The 17,155-nt window shown below is 37.1% G+C and overlaps 1 protein-coding gene and 1 long non-coding RNA gene across 3 annotated transcripts in view; both read left to right on the top strand.

The window, feature by feature from the left end:
- The window catches only part of LOC307142142, a 576,947-nt gene that overhangs the window by 197,169 nt on the left and 362,623 nt on the right, over window positions 1-17,155 (top strand). The gene's annotated exons all lie outside the window — the stretch shown is intronic.
- The window catches only part of anxa11a (annexin A11a), a 33,567-nt gene that overhangs the window by 12,589 nt on the left and 3,823 nt on the right, over window positions 1-17,155 (top strand). Inside the window, exons 2-13 of one of the 2 annotated variants that reach the window (XM_079842722.1) lie at window positions 737-1,006; window positions 3,836-3,918; window positions 5,582-5,917; window positions 6,011-6,098; window positions 8,132-8,226; window positions 8,668-8,781; window positions 10,116-10,206; window positions 10,368-10,447; window positions 10,649-10,705; window positions 10,784-10,877; window positions 16,133-16,228; window positions 16,703-16,761. In XM_079842722.1, the coding sequence (XP_079698848.1) occupies window positions 745-1,006; window positions 3,836-3,918; window positions 5,582-5,917; window positions 6,011-6,098; window positions 8,132-8,226; window positions 8,668-8,781; window positions 10,116-10,206; window positions 10,368-10,447; window positions 10,649-10,705; window positions 10,784-10,877; window positions 16,133-16,228; window positions 16,703-16,761 (1,455 nt within the window). In that variant the 5' untranslated portion in view covers window positions 737-744. The remainder of the gene's footprint in view (window positions 1-736; window positions 1,007-3,835; window positions 3,919-5,581; window positions 5,918-6,010; window positions 6,099-8,131; window positions 8,227-8,667; window positions 8,782-10,115; window positions 10,207-10,367; window positions 10,448-10,648; window positions 10,706-10,783; window positions 10,878-16,132; window positions 16,229-16,702; window positions 16,762-17,155) is intronic. The other variant, XM_079842723.1, reaches the window with a different exon arrangement.

Raw genomic sequence — 17,155 nt, 5'->3', positions numbered from 1 at the left:
TGATGCGTTACACGCGAGAATGAACCTCATTGGTTCTTGAGAAAGCTCAAACGTGCTGTGTAACACGAGAATGAACCTCATTGGTTCCCGCATGTCAAGCGAATGCGCTTGAGTTTCTGTTTACCACAACTGATGATGTGTGAGTTGATGAATGTTTATATGTGATTAAAAGCCTTAATTCAATCTGATTTAATTAAACCGCTCAATTCATATGGATTAGTTTTATGATCTCTTTATGAACTTTTTGGAACGTCAAAGTGGTAGTTGCGTAACTGTCAATGGAGGAACAGAAAGCTCTCAGATTTCATCAAAAAGATCTTCATTTGTGTTCCGAAGGTTAACGAAAGTCTTACAGGTTTGGAACGACATGAGGGTGAGGAAATGACAGAATTTTCATTTTTTAGGGAACAAACCCTTTAATGTCCCTGACAGCATCTGTAGTCCTGTTTAACCACATATTAGTAACCACCTTTTTCAAGAAGCATAAAAACCTAAAAACAATTGGAATTACTTATGTATTTTATGTCACCGAATAAAACGTGCTTGAACTTTCTCAGGCAGTTACTGATTGATTTTGGAATGATGGAGGCCTCTGATGCATTTTTTTAAGCAATTACAGTACTTAACTAAACTTTGAAATCTTTTTTTTTATTATTCTGATCTTCAATTCAAGCTTATGAAGATTTCGTTTGTACATCATTTTGGTAAATGAAACCTTTCTTTTTTTCAATTTCAGACATAACAATGAGCTATCCAGGCTATCCTCCCCAGACCGGCTATCCTCCTCAGGCCGGTGGATACCCACCTCAACCAGGGGCGTACCCTCCTGCTGCAGGGGGCTACCCCCCTCAACCTGGGATGTTCCCCCCGCAGGCGGGTGGATACCCTCCCCAACCTGGTGCTTACCCATCACAGCCAGGTGGCTATCCTGGCCAGCCAGGTGCCTATCCTGGCCAACCTGGTGCCTATCCTAGCCAGCCTGGGTCATATGCTCCTCCACCCTCAGGTGAGCCAAAGTAAAACCAGGAAACTGCACTTATCTGGATGTTATCTGGATGGATGTTTTCCATATGTGCATTGTGCACAATGTATTTCCTTACATCATACTCAGTGTTGCTTGTATTTGAATTGTTGAATTATGACATTTTTATGGACACTTTAGTCATAAAGTCAGTGGAAAAACCAACTTTGTTTAGTGGCGCTTTCATTGAACAGTCATAATTGGTGATATTGACATTGTAATGTGGAATTTTTAGGTGGGGCCAACAGAAACAAAGTGACTCAGACTGTAGAATGTATAGCTAGTCAGAAATGCTAGCTGTCTTCTAGCATTGTCCTGCTCTTCTTTGGAGAGACCCAGACAGAGATCTGTGAGTGTTTTTTGTGCCAGAGGTCACAGGGATTATATTATTGAATGAACGCATATGAATGTTTCACAACATGTTCTTTTGGCCGGAAAACATTGACTTGTTGCCTAGTGTGTCACACATTTTCCAGAATATGGTTGCTTTAGCTATTTTTCCATACCAAAATATGCTTTGTTTGGTGTGTATACATGCAAGCAATTTTGACCTTCCTATATTTTGTTTACCAGTATTATATTATTCATCGAAATTCACACTGCTCACAAATCTGATTTGATTTTCAGATCTGATCTTTAGCACTGTCAGATAAAATCTGTTCAGACAGCGTAACCAATATCCAGTTGCAGTTGTAGTTATAAGCATCAACACAATGCCAAGACACTTTCTCATGCAGAAACTGACAGTGGCTGTCAGTGTGTAAATTCTGCCTCTGCTCATGTCTATCATGATATCGCTGTGGTGCTTAACTCCTTGACACATGAGAGAACTTAAACGCTAGAGGTACAGCACACATTCATGTAGTGCTTTGAAAACAGCTGATTCGTTCACTTATTAATTTTTTACTACTTACTGAATGTCACATTGTTTGCTATAAGATGAAAGTGCTGGTGAACATGAATGTATTCATATTTGATGACGCCACATGCATTGCATATCAAATTAAAAGTGCAGCAGATTGCTATTTTTTGCCATTTTGATTTATCTGGTGTTATATTTGACTGTTCAATTTTTATTTTACTGTTCAGAACACTGGTATCCCAAAACAGCCCATTTAACAGCAAGTTTTGTTCCGAGAATTTTATATATATATATATATATATATATATATATATATATATATATATATATATATATATATATATATATATATATATATATATATATATATATATATATATATATATATATATATATATATATATATATATATATATATATATATATAGGGGTCAGAAAGATTTTTTTAATTAAATATTTTAATTCAGCAAGGATGCATTGAATGGATCAAAAGTAAAAGTAAAGACTTTTGTAAAAAAATCTTTACTGATATTATTCTATTTAAAATAAATGCTGTTCTTTTGAACTTTTCTATTCTATAAAGCAACACAACTGTTTTCAATATTGATAATAATAATAAATGCTTCTGTTACACCAATCAGCATATTAGAATGATTTCTGAATGATCATGTGACACTGAAGACTGGAATAATGATGCTGAAAATTCAGTTTTACCATCACAGGAAGAATAAATCACATTTCAAAATGTATTAAAATAGAAAACAGTTCATTTAAATTGGAAATTTAAATTTCACAATACTACAGTTTTCACTGTATTTTTGATCCAATAAATGCAGCCTTGTTGAGCATAAGAGACTTCTTTAAAAAGGCCCCAAAGTTTTGAATTGTAGTGTATTTATTTATTTATGCCTTTACTTTTTCATTTTAAATTGTGCTGCGGTGTGACTAATGAATTTTTAAAAGTACTCCATATAGTCATTTACTCAGTTTATCATAAAAAGAGTTATAGCACCAGATAAAGAAAAATAGCAAAAACTAAGCTAAGTACCGTTTACAATAGTTTTAGGTGGAGTCACTCAGTCACTCGGGTCAACTTCCCAGTCTATTCCATGTCAACTAACCAAATATACGAGGTAAGAGTTACAAGAGTTAAATATTATATTTAAAAATAGATGTAGAAACCTCTAGCAGAAAAGCTTAATTATGTGCAAGTGTCAGTGCAGTGTTAGCTGATACTTCTTATTACCATGACAAAACCTGCTGCTCTGGATTCACAGACTGTTTCTGTTTTGTCATATCACATCAAAACGGGTTCAGAACAGTTTTTTTTTTTTATATAGTTAGTTACAAGATGGGGCGATGCAGGGCCCTCAGGGTACTGCACAGAATAATGATCAAAAGTTGATGTCTAGATTATTATTAACCTGACATATAAAACACAATGTTTTCCCCTATACACACTGCATTTTGATGTTCACTGCCCATTTTATTTCTGTAATCTGACATGTGAGACAGGATAGTTCAGGAGGACCCCCAGCCCTGCACATTTTGTATGTCTCACATATTACACACACACACTCTAGGTCTTGCAGTCTCTAATAATGTGCTCATGAGTTGAATCAGGTGTGTTAGATGAGGGAGACATACAAAATGTGCAGTGCTGGGGGTCCTCCAGGACAGGGTTGAAAACCCCTGGGATAGTCAATAAGCGAGATGCACATGGATTTTTTTGGATTGTGAAAATTAGGCTGGACGTTATACAGTATATAGCAGAATGGAGTCAGGTGATTCGAGGAGGGGTGTTGAAAAGTAAGAAGGATTAGAGACATCAGTCAAAGGCAGACCAAGTTTTTACACTTTTCTTTTTGGAATAACATGCACCAGAGAAGCATGCACTATAAGATCAGTCACGTTTTGATGTCGTGTTAACTGTTAAATGCATGTATTTGCAGGAGGTTGGGGTGCTCCAGGTGCTCCTATTGGCCTGGATAATTTGCCGAATCCCGGATTCAATGCAGCAAATCTCCCAGGAATGGTAAGTTCTGCAATGAAATGAAGATGTAATGCATAATCAGAAATGACATTGGTCTCCATTCTCAACAGAAACAGGTAATTTGATTCCAGTCAGCATGAAATGCACAGCCTTGGCTGAAATTGCATCAGATCCTTCCTTTATCAGCTTTTACAAAACTGTGCTCTTGTGACCATGACATTGATCTTTTTTAATTTATCTGTCATCCGAATGTGCTTTGACCAACAAATTTGACCCTATTCAATTTACTGATGCACAAGCTTCTTTACAGTTTGCTCTGTAATGAAATTTACTCATCAGAGGAAATGTGAACAAGTGTGGATCCATTGAACTATTGCAGTGAGGGCAATAATTCACTGAGCACCAGTGAACAAAGAGGAGTGTTAATAAGTAACATCATTAAGAATGGAAATCTGTTTGAAGAGGTTTCTCCTGTTAACCATTGTAAAACAAAGTACACTATGCATACTTTTAAAAAGAGCACTTATTACAGAAATAATATATTTTAAAATATATTCTTAAGTGCAAATTGAATATAATGTTTTGGGGGCACTTATTTGCATGTTAATTGCAATTAAATTAAAATGCATTATTGATAAAATTTATATTAAATGCAGTTAGCTGAAATTTAGAGTTCCGTAGGACTTAAAGGGATAGTTCACTCAAAAATGAAAATTATCCCATAATTTACTCACCCTCAAGCAATCCTAGGTGTATATGACATTCTTCTTTCAGACGCATACAATCAGAGTTATATTTATATTATAAAAAAATGTATAATCCAAGCATTATAATGGCAGTGAACGGCAGCCCAAAATTTGAAGCCCAAAAAAGTGCGTCCATCCATTATAAAAGTTATCCACACAGCCCCGGTGGGTTAACAAAGGCCTTCTGAAGTAAATAGATAGGTTTGTGTCAGAAAAATATCCATATTTAAAACTTTATATGTAAAATATCTAGTTTCCGGCAGACCGCCTTCCGTATTCAACTTGCGAAGAAAGTGTAACGCCTCTCGCAGTTCAAAAAAACACTTACACTATGTCCAACGTCATCGTTGCACCAGTTACGCTTTTTTTGTAAGTGTATTTTCATGGACGTGAAAGTGCCCAAAAGTTGAAGAAACACTAATATTCTGGCAATGGGCTAGCCTGGTTTCTATATTTTAATGTCAGTGTCAGCCATTAACACACACACACACACACACACACACACACACACACACACACACACACACACACACACACACATGCACATATTGGTTAACCACTGCTTTTTGATTTATAGATTAAAAAGACTAAAAAAACTGGTTTCATTACTCCTCTGCAGTACTTCTGCATTTAGGGTCACAGCAAGGGAAACTTTGTTCATGTGGAAGCATGTAAATGTTACAGTGTCTCTGTGACACCCATGTGTAATATGATGCGATTGGCTTAAGTCAACAGTGCAAAGCCACACTATGTAAACATAGCCTTTCATGAATGCACACTTGTTCAACATCCTCCTTATCTCCCTGTCCTGGCCTTAATCATCTCTTTGTCCGTCAGTATTGTCATTTCAAGGCTGTATATGTTTAATTTCCTGAAAACGTCTGCTCTACTGTCCTAACTGTCATGCTTGCTCTTTGCTTTGTGCTTTTTTTTCGCCCCCTCAATTTTTTCCATCACAGGCAAATCAGTTCGCCAATAGTGGATTTAGCCCAAATCCGTCCATGTTCTCTCAAGTGCCTGGTGGCTATCCTGCCCCCCAACCTGGGGGCCCACCTGCCCCTTCCCCTAACCAGTCATATGGCCTGTACCCTCAGCCAGGAGGAGGTATGCCCCAAGGTCAGGGAATGGGATACCCTGGAGGGCCACCCCCTGGTCAGCAGATGCCGGGTTACCCAAACGCCCCAGCACCCAATCCTTCCGTGCCTAGCTATCCCAAAGCACCCTCACCCAACCCGTCCATGCCCGCATATGGCGGAGGTTACGGAGGAGGTGCACCTGCCGTTCCAGCTATCAATGTAAATTACCTCAATTAAATCATTAATTTTTTTTGTGTGGAATTTATTGCGTTATATTTTTGCGTACTAACTTCCCTGTTGTTTTATTTGTAGCGTGGATTCAGAGGGACCATCCAAGACTTCCCTGGAGCTGATCCGCTAAGAGACGCGGAAGTCCTCAGGAAGGCCATGAAGGGCTTCGGTAGGTTATTTTTCATGTTAATTTTCCACTCAAGGCCTTGATATGCTTAGGGCGCTCTTCACTTAGGGATAAAAAGAAGTTTAAATACCTGAGAAGCAGTATATTGTTAGCGAACATCCTGACGCTGCCCACGCTTCTGAGACGTAAAAATGTGGTGCGCGCTTTCCTCTCAATAACAAACTATAAAATAACAATGGTGAGAAAACAGCAGTTAAGAATGCATCTGATCATGGCAACATGGATATGTTTGCATATGTCTCCAGTCAAGTCACAGCGTTTATTTATATAGCACTTTATACAATAGATTTCTTTAAAGGTCCCATGACATGAAAATTTCACTTTATGAGGTTTTTTAACATTAATATGAGTTCCCCTAGCCTGTCTATGGTCCCCCAGTGGCTAGACATTGTGATAGGTGTAAACTAAGCCCTGGGTATCCTGCTCTGCCTTTGAGAAAATGAAAGCTCAGATGGGCCAATCTGGAATCTTCCTTATATGTCGTCAAACGGGGAAAGGTTACCTCCCCTTTCTCAGCTTTGCCTGCACAGAGAATTTGGAGAAAATGGATTGAGTTTATTTTTTACATTTAATTCAGTCGCAATGTCAGCACAGGCTTTACAAACAGACTTTTACGATATGGATTCGACAGCACCACCACAGACAGTGAGTGACAGTGTTCATTAATGCCTGATCTGTGATCAGTAATTTCATATGTGTAGCTAATTATTCAAGTTCACACAGACTTTCTTTCTAAGTACTGTTTATGCATCCGTGAATCAAGCCAGTGACTAAATGATCAACTTCAAATTGTTTCTCTTAGTAGCATGAAACAAATCTGTTATTTAAATTGTGAACGATCAAAGGACACTCTCTTTATAATGTTCGGAGCTGTCAATCACACGTCACGAGTGTATCTGCACACTTGCCCAAACGAAGCTCTTACTCATTATTCTTACCCTTATTCATATCGAAATTGTGTTTGCTGTTGTTTGTGGTGAAAGCATTTTGTGAGAGAAATAGCGTTGCAATGACGAGATCACTGCATTCACGCGATCAACAGACCGTCTGTTTACTCAATGCTCATCACTGCAGCCTTTCATGTGATGGGAAAAGATCTAAAAAATAATGCTATAGTCAACGCTTTCACGATTCGTTAATCTCGACAGCTGTAATAGTAAAAAACTTAGTAAAAGTATTCGAGAGGGGTTCCACATGTAATACGCATTTCAAATGAAAGATATCAGCCAATCACAAAAGTGGCCGTTTTCACTGAAGTCTCACAGCAGACACGCCCATTCAAGCCAGAGGGCTAAAATCAGGATAGAAAAAATGCCTTTTATTTCTAAATTGACATTTTATGATGTAAAAATCATACTAACAATATAAGTACACCTCAGGAAACATAAAAATAATTTAAAAAAATCCACGTCATGGGACCTTTAAAGCAAGCAGCTTTACAGTATTTAACATGAAAAAACAGTGTCAGTTTTCAATTATAATTACAACTTCAGTTTCTAATATGAAGCAGCTCTCCAGTCAGTAAGTTCATGTTTTTGCTTGTGTCAGACCTCGAATGAACCCGAGAGGATTTCAAAGTAAAAGAAGGTGGAGCTGCAGAACAAGTCTACCTACTAGAGTAATAGAACAATGTTAGTTTGAAGATGTTAACTAGCCGGAGCGTACTTTCCTGTTTCAAACACCTGAAACAAACTCTTAACCAACATCGTTTTGGCCTGATTTTGTTCAAAATGTCGCACACCAGTTTGTTCTTTGATTTCGGTTGAAACATATAGAGACCTTTACTCTATTTCTTGGGAAGCAGCGTTCTCCCTCAGGGGTAAAAGGTGTTCTGTTCTTTGATGTCTATCTATTATTAATCTAGTTAAGTTTGACCGCTTTGTGATACAGGTGGTTGATATTCAAATACTGAGAGTTTTTTTGTTGGACTGACATGGAATACAATATGAGCTTTTCCTGAAAATGACTCATCTGTTTACTATATGCTGCTAATATACAAACACATGTTTCAACAGGCACTGATGAACAAGCCATCATTAATTTGCTTGGAAGTCGCTCCAACAAGCAGCGTGTACCTCTCTTGGTGTCATACAAGACTGCCTATGGAAAGGTAATGAAGAGCATTTGCACTTTTTAGATATTGCTATTCAGCAGATGGAGCGGCAGTTCCTCTAGAGCTTTGTTTTATTGCACATGGGTTTATTTTAAACAGCTAGTCGTCTTTCTTAACAGCTGTGAATCATGATGCGATTGCTGTTATATAGTAAGAGGCAGGTGGTATTAGTGGGAGGGACTTTTTTCATTCTAGAGAACATTTGATTGGACAAATAATTGAAAATAAAGTGTAACGCTATATTTTTGGTCCATTTTCACAAAGGACGAAGACTAAAAGATAAAGATGCTAAGATATTTTTGTCAACACTAGCATATATATAATCAAAGCCTCAATGCAGAAAATAACTAAATGACAAACAGACAACGAAGCCTATATTTTGTTATGGGGTCTTTAAGATAAGCAACATTGTACATTCATGTAACCCACTGTTTACAGGACTTGGTCAAGGACCTGAAGTCTGAGCTTTCAGGGAACTTTGAGAAAGTGGTGCTGGCCATGTTGAAGACTCCAGCTCAATTTGATGCAAGTGAGCTTAAAGAGGCCATCAAGGTTTGTGAAAGTACTATTGTCCTATTAAGTTCTATTAAGAGCATTCAGAAAAGTATTCAAAAGGATTTACTCATACATTATGCAACTTGGCTCCCTGATGCAATATATTTAACACATACTGGATTTACATCAGAGAAAGTATAGTTATAATTATGTTTTATATAAAATTCAAAGGTTTTGGGTCAGCAATTTCAGAGAGGCTAGCAATAGCAAGCTAGCTTTGAAAGCATACGATCCCACCCTTCCTTCAGAGCGTCTCCAAAGCCACGCCTCCTCCAAAACACATGAATGCGCACATCCAGAGCAGAGTCTGCAAAGCGCCACGAGAGACGGCATTATGACCATTATGACAATGACCTCATGTCTCAAAGCAAATAACATTACTATCATAATGAGCGTAACAACTTACAGAGCTGGACTTGTACAGGGTGCAAGGTTGCAGGATGTGCTCTTGCAGACATCATTCGCCATCAGCGTGTTTCATGAGGCTATGTAGAAATGTAGACACACAGTCACCGTGCGCCATTGAAAAAACAGCAGCCACCGTTTACAGTTTCTCCTGAACCAAAACAACAAGCTTATGCTGCGTTCACGGCATGTCGTGGTTTCCCTACTTAAGAGATGGCAACCTGTGACGTTCTACTCTGAGCTGTAGACTCACTATCAACGTCAAAATGAATCTGCTGCAGTCAGGTGGTACAAGTCTGAGCTCTGTTAGTATGAGGTATGGAAATACGTCAGTTGACAGGCAGGTTGGACATCCTATCACATTCGGACTGATGATTGGGCAAACATTTTTTGGTCCTGAGACTTCCACGTGTAACCACTTCTATTTGCTATCATGATGTGAAGAGGGTAGTATAACAAAAAGTGTTTATGAAAAACATTGCCTACCCTAGCTTTAATTAATTCATCAAATAAATACCTTTATTCAGTAAGGACACATTCAATAGATTTAGATTTTAGATTTTTGAACTTTTTATTCATCAAAGAATCCTGAAAAAAATGTATCGCGATTTCCACAAAAAACTGTTTTCAACATTGATAATAATAAGAAATGTTTCCTGAGCACCAAATCACAATATTAGTTTGTGACACTGAAGACTGGAGTAAAGATGCTGAAAATTCTGCTTTGCATCACAGGAATAAATTACATTTTATAATATGTTAAAATAGAAAAGTTATTTTAAGTTGCAATAATATTTCGTAATATTACTGTTTTGACTGTGTTTTTGTTCAAATAAATGCAGTGAGCATAAAAGGAAAAAAACTCATTTGATTAGACGTTTTATATATGCCATTAATACAAATGTAATCTGCTGATTATTTCACAGGGAGCAGGGACAGATGAAGCCTGTCTGATTGAAATCTTGTCCTCGCGCTCTAATGCGGAGATCCGAGAAATCAATCAAATCTTCAAAGCCGGTACGTACTCCAATCATATCACTTAATTCCTTCCCTCTGCAATTATAGATCTGATTACTTCCCAATCAAGCATCGGGTACATGTCATATGCATTTTAATTTAAATCTTGACTGTAAAGGGGGGTGAATTGTGATGGATAACACTCGATGTTCCTGTTATAGAGAATAAGAAGTCACTGGAGGATGCCATAATTAGTGACACATCTGGACACTTCCGCAGACTTCTGGTCTCTCTTGCTCAGGTACACAGATACTGTGCTTTTGTTTTATAAAGTGACATGTGAATGCCAAGTGTGGTAACCCATACTTGGGATTTGTCTGCATTTAACCCATCCAAGTTGATCACAGGAATTTAATTATGAAAACGTCATAGTTTGAGTTGTAACCTCAATTACAGAAATGTCAATGTCATATCAGTATTTCTTCCTGTTATTATCTTAAAGGGTAATCGCGATGAGAGTGACAATGTGGACATCTCATTAGCCAAACAGGATGCTCAGGTAATTATTGAAATCTTTTTTTAAGTCTTTTAGTCTTTAAAGAGTGCTCTACTTTACTCTATTTGTGTTCTTCTGCAGAATCTGTATCAAGCAGGGGAAAATAAAGTTGGCACAGATGAGTCGAAGTTCAATGCCATCCTGTGTGCTCGGAGCAAGGCTCACCTTAGAGCAGGTACGTCATGGCCCTTTGAATGGTATTGTAGTATTCTTTTAACAAGTCAAAGTCCTTTTTAGGTAGGGCAGTTTACTCTGTGCCACCCCAGGCAGATTGCTTTCATTCTACGTAATTGGTACGGCTCATATCTATTTCAATAGGGAAAGACCAAAATCTCCACAAATGTTTTTCAAGATGAATGTACTGTAACATATATTGAATCAGAAATAATTATAATTTATTATACATTGCTGCTGCTTTAGCTCAAATCAGGCTAAAGAACTGTACTTTTCAGGCCGGTCCAGCTAATGAGTAAAACAAAAATGCTAAACAATAAGCAATACTTCTATTGAGAAAGTGATTAGATGTACCATTCCCCCCACCACTATATTGAGTGTATATTGATTTCAAGTCAAGTCAAGTCACCTTTATTTATACACTGTGTGCAGAATTATTAGGCACGTTGATTTTCTGATCATATTTTTTTTCCAGGCACATTTGACCAATTCCAAACCACAGTAATCCTAATAACTACTATTAATTTAGTATTTAATAATGTATTAGTGATATATAATTGTTCATGAAGGCTGGAAATTAAAAACACCTTATATTCAGACAGATAAATTGAACCAAAAAAAGAGATTTAACTCAGACTGAAAAGTCAAAAATTGTTAAATGCCCAAGAGAAGGATGCAATACTAATGCAATTTTAGACATTGCAGTTAAGGCATGACCATTGGACAGTGAAATGCTCGTTGGGTCAGCAGGGTCAGACAAAAACATGTGGCGGAGAAAAGACAACTGTTAACTGCAAAAGAATTAAGGTGAAGAATTAAGGGTGAAACCATCAGGAACCCTTTAGTCTCCAGCGCCACCATTTTCCAGAGCTGCAACCTACCTGGAGTCTCCAGAAGTGCAAGGTGTCAGGATCTCAGAGACTTAAATTAGGTAAAGAATCCTAAAAAATGACTCCCACTAAATAAGAATCACAAGCTGAAGATAGGTTGAGAGTGACTCTTGAAGGACCAGCACCACATCCTCTAGTACCAAAATTAATCTTCCAGAATCTGGCAGTAAGTTTTGGGAGTTCATTTTAGTCCAACTCCCAAAACTTACTGCCAGATTCTGGAGGATGAATTCTTCAAACTATTTAAATCTCTTTTTTGGCTCAATTTATCTGTGAAAGAAAACATGCCTAATGATTCTGCACACCTGAATATAAGGTGTTTTTAATTTCCAGCCTTCATGAACAATTATATATCACTTATACATTATTAAATACTAAATTAATAGTAGTTATTAGGATTACTGTGGTTTGGAATTGGTCAAATGTGCCTGGAAAAAAAATATGATCAGAAAATCAACGTGCCTAATAATTCTGCACACAGTGTGTAGCACTTTATACACTACAGATTGTTTCAAAGCAGCTTGACAGTGATAAAAGGAAAATGATGCATTTCGGCTGTTGTTCAGCTGAAGTCAGTTCAGTGTTGATTCAGTTTTATTGTAAAGATCATCAATTATTAAATTTGTTCATTTCATCTAAAGCAGTTTTGCACAGAATGATGTCATCGTCCAGCTCAGTTCAGTTCTCATACAACAGTGTCGGTACAGTCAGATATATACTGAATAACACTGTTGAATGTTTACAAATTGGATTTCTCCCATTTGTTTCTCTACAAGTGATCCCTCTCCTCCTCTTATACTGACTACTGTCAAGTTCATTTAATTAATATTTAGAGTAGTGTATCTCAATCTCTTTTTACTTTAAAGGGATAGTTCACCGGAAAAAGAAAATTAGCCCATGATTTACTCACCCTCAAGTCATCCTAGGTGTATATGACATTCTTCTTTCAGTTATATTAATAAATGTCCTGGCTTTTTGAAGCATTATAATGGCAGTGAATGGCTGTTTCTGTTTTGAAGTACAAAAAAGAATGTCATATGGTGTATAAGATGACTTGAGGGTGAGTAAATCATGGGCTAATTTTCATTTTTGGGTGAACTATCTCTTTATGCCCATCTAAATTATATTTGTTATAAAAATAACCAAATACTAAGAAATATTTAGATTTTTAGTTGTTTTAGATTATTTTAAAGATTGTTTTGTCTTATTTGAAATCATTTTAAGTCATCTTGAGGCCCCCTTGTGGGCACTGGCCCCTGAGAACCAGAGAATATAATGATTGTTTGAGTGCTCCCACATACTCTTAAGGCCCTGATATACTCACAGCAAAGTTCTTTTTTGTTCTTCGCTTTGGGGTAAAAAGACGTTCGAGATAAGTGAGCAGTGGTATACTGTTACACATTTAGATGAGTATGTAAATATGTGCTGCACGCTTTTCTTTCAATAAAATAAACGCACAACAAATTGACAGCAGTGATAAAACGGTAAAGAAAGCATCTAATCATAGCGATATGGATGTATGCACAAGCTCTGCAGTTCTGCACTCCAGTAAAGTCATGTCAATTTATAGATTGTTTAAAAGCAAGCAGCTTTACAGCATTAAAACATGAAAAGCAGTGTCAGCCTCACTTCATTTACTACTATAAAGCGAGGGACTGAACAGAAGAAATTAATAGGGGTGCACCGATCCGATATTAGGATCGGATATCGGCCGCGATACTGACAAAATAGCTGGATCGGGGATCGGAAAAATTAACAGATCCACAAGCCGATCCAGGTGTTTTTTTCCGTCGCAGCAGAACCTACGTCATTCGTCAGCTTCACGTGTGTCGCATGCTAGAAGCAACATTGAGCGAGCCAGAGAGTCGGTGTGGAGGAGATATTTCACGCTTGCCACGCCAACTAGTTCGTCGCTGTTTCGAGGGTATTACTGCAAAGTCAGGGTCTTTCCTGCATTGACATTTTTTTGACGGCCAAAGCCTAATTTGATGAGTTATTGTGATTTACGAGTGATGTAGAACAGATGCTGCGCTTGGGACTGAGTGACAGAGAGACCGATCTGAGAGCTCCTCCCCCGCGCGCGCTCTCTGGGTCTTCAAAATAATCAGTGTTCGCTCTCATATTTCACATATTAATCCAAATCAAAAGCTCGGAAGACCGAAACCATGTTGCACGTGACACATTCGGACAATTTTGTCCTTGAATTATCACTGGGTGTGAATTGCGCTCAAAAAACATTGACTCTTCTCTGACCAGCTGACATAAAGCATACTTTCAATAAGCGGGAGACAAATTATATCCAGTTATGAAGTGTTTTCTGTGTGTTGACATCTTTCGCGATGTTCTAACAGACGGGATTCGCACACAACGCGTCTGCTAATGTCCGATTCGTGACCTAATGACTCCTTTGAACCGAATCATTTTAACGACTGGCCAGAACAACTGATCTGTCCAACACTGAACTCATGAACTCAGTTTATTAATTTACTCAGAACGCAACTGAAATGAGAACACAAGTGTGCTTACCCATTTTAGCAAGAGTGGGTAGTAAGAATTATTTTTAATTATCAACAGTATTTCATCTTATTTCTGTTGACAATGTGTAGTAAAATAAATAGGCATAGCCTACAATCATTTAATCTGGAGTGAGGTGAAACCAGAACAAAGTTGTTATTAGCTAGCTGAAAATTTTTATTAAATTGCATATGGTAGAAAATTAGACTATTTGTTAATTTGTAATGCTACTTTTTAATATTGATATGATTATATACCAAAACAATTATCTGTAGTGTAAAAAATGTTTGGTAACTGTCAGATTACTATTGTATGTTTGACCAATACACTGTTTTTTGTTTCCACTGTTACATTTTATTTATTTAAAGAAGTTAGATTACATTCTATTTTAGATTTGAATGCACAATTGTTTTTTAAATAAATAAGAATTCAACACCTTACATACATCTGTTATTTTGTCTTAGTTATGTTTAGTTAGTAAAGTCTGGTGCCTTTAGTCTCTTCAAGGAAGGTATAAGGTGGAAGATATACAGTTTATTATTAATTCAACAATATATCGGATCGGTATCGGGTATCGACAGATACACAAAGCCCAGGCATCGGTATCGGTATCGGGACTGAAAAAGTCGGATCGGTGCACCCCTAGAAATTAACCAGAGATATTACGTAATCACCACAGACCAATGGTAGTTTGAAGATGTTTACCAGCCAGAGCGAAGAGTTTTGGCCTGATTTTGTTCGAAACCAGTTCATTCTTTGATTTTGCTTGAGGTATATCTGGGCCTTAAAAGTGTGAAAAAGGTCAGGAACTTCCAAATTCAGCCGGGCAGCCACAATTTCAGTTTTGGATCTGGCCTTGCAGTCAACCAACTCTACCCCAGGCTGTAGTTGTCATTATGAGAATTATGACTCATGTCTCGACATGCTTTCCAGTGGAAACACTTGAATAAGCCTCTAAATCAACCGACTTACTTTGTTGTTTCCTGTTTTTCCATAGGACGCATATATTAAAGAGTTATCTATTGTCTAGTTAAATAATATGTGCAATACTGGTCATATATTTATCCAATTAACATATCATTTTTGACATTTTGTTTTGGAATGAAGTCTCTTATGCTTACCAAGGCTGCATTTATTTGATCAAAAGCAGGTAATTTTGTGAAGTTTTGTGTTTTCTATTTTGAAATTTTTATATTTCTCTAATGGCAAAGCTGAATTTTCAGCATCAATATCACATGATCCTTCAGAATTCATTCTAATATGATGTGGGCTCAAGAAACATTTCTTATTATCAATGTTTAAAAAACAGTTGTGCTTCTTAATATTTTTGTGAAAACTGATACTTTTTTCAGGATTAGACAATTCCGAAGAACAGCATTTGTGTGAAAAAAAGTACTCAAGTCAAGTCACCTTCATTTATATAGCGCTTTTTACAATATAGATTGCTTGAAAACAGCTTTACAATGATAATAGGAAATTAACGGAAGATAGATTGTTTTGGCTGTACATCAGCTCTAAAAAAAAGTTATTGTCCAGCTTCATTTCCGTTGTAAAAAATCAACCAATTTACCAATTTCTTTCAAAACAAAACAAACGCATATTGATCCCAAACTTTTGAACAACAGTGTATATAGTATATTGCACAATATTTATTAAATGGTAAGCTAGTATTCCATTCAGCCATAGGGAACTGTTTAATGAACATTATGTTTGTGTTGCTTTGTAATTAAAAGTATTGATTGTGCTTTAAAGTTCATTACTGTACTCTCCCATGCTCATTAACAGCCGCTTGTTTGTGATCTCTGCAGAAATAGCAGTTGTATTAAGACATTATGTGTGTTTATGTTGACAGTGTTCAATGAGTACCAGCACATGTGTGGCAGAGACATTGAGAAGAGTATCGACAGGGAGATGTCTGGAGACCTGGAGAGCGGCATGCTGGCAGTCGGTGAGCTTTCTGATCTGCCATCTAGAATCGCTTGATGAAATCTTCACATTAAATCCTCATAATTGTATTTTTGAACTTGCTCTCCATCCTGCTGGCCCCTTTAAGAGTAAAGCTGTTATAGGGTAAATATGTGGTAATATATTTTTAATCACACAATGTGATTCATAACACATAAGTGTGTCATAACACATAAAGTAGCAGACATATGTGCTTGCTGTGTCAGTGCATGACTTCCTTTTAGTCGGTGACATGTTCATAACGAGGTGTGTTTAGTGTGGTTTTTTTTTCAGTTTGCTGTTATGAACAGTCAGGCTTTCTCTTTTAAACGAGTTTCACTTTCACTGGTCTGTTTTCATTCTGGTTTATTTTTCCATTTAAGTTTCAAGATTCTTCTTGCTTGCTGTGTTGTACACGTCTTATTAACTACAGGGTGATTTGCGTATGATAAATCTAAATATGTTTTTCTGTATGCAGTGAAATGCGTTAAGGACACGCCGGTCTACTTTGCTGAGAGACTCTACAAGGCCATGAGGGTGAGACTTGTTCCTCTCTGTGGTTCAGCTTTACTGTCTAGAGTGTTATTGTAAAAGGGAAGTCTAATCATGATTAATTACAAAAAAACGAGTCATTTTGTTTGAAGTCAAACTGTGTTAATTCTTTCCCCGATATTGAATTTGCAAGCAATCCATGTTTTCACTGTAATACGGTAGGGGGCGCTATTACACATCTTCTAAAAGAGTACAGAATCTCTGGATCAAAACACAGGCATAAAAAGCAGAAACATACGTTAAAAGCATTACTTATGCATGATTTTTCTCAGCTTTTTGTTCAAGATGTTTTATTTTTTATTTTTATGACACTTACCCACATTCAAGTGAAGCAGAGACTTTGTTTTTTCTTTTGAGATATAGCATGTTCAGATATTCA

The sequence above is a fragment of the Gobio gobio genome, assembly GCF_949357685.1.
Source record: "Gobio gobio genome assembly, chromosome: 18".
Lineage (NCBI taxonomy): Eukaryota > Metazoa > Chordata > Actinopteri > Cypriniformes > Gobionidae > Gobio > Gobio gobio.
This window is presented reverse-complemented; position numbering and strand designations above follow the sequence as displayed.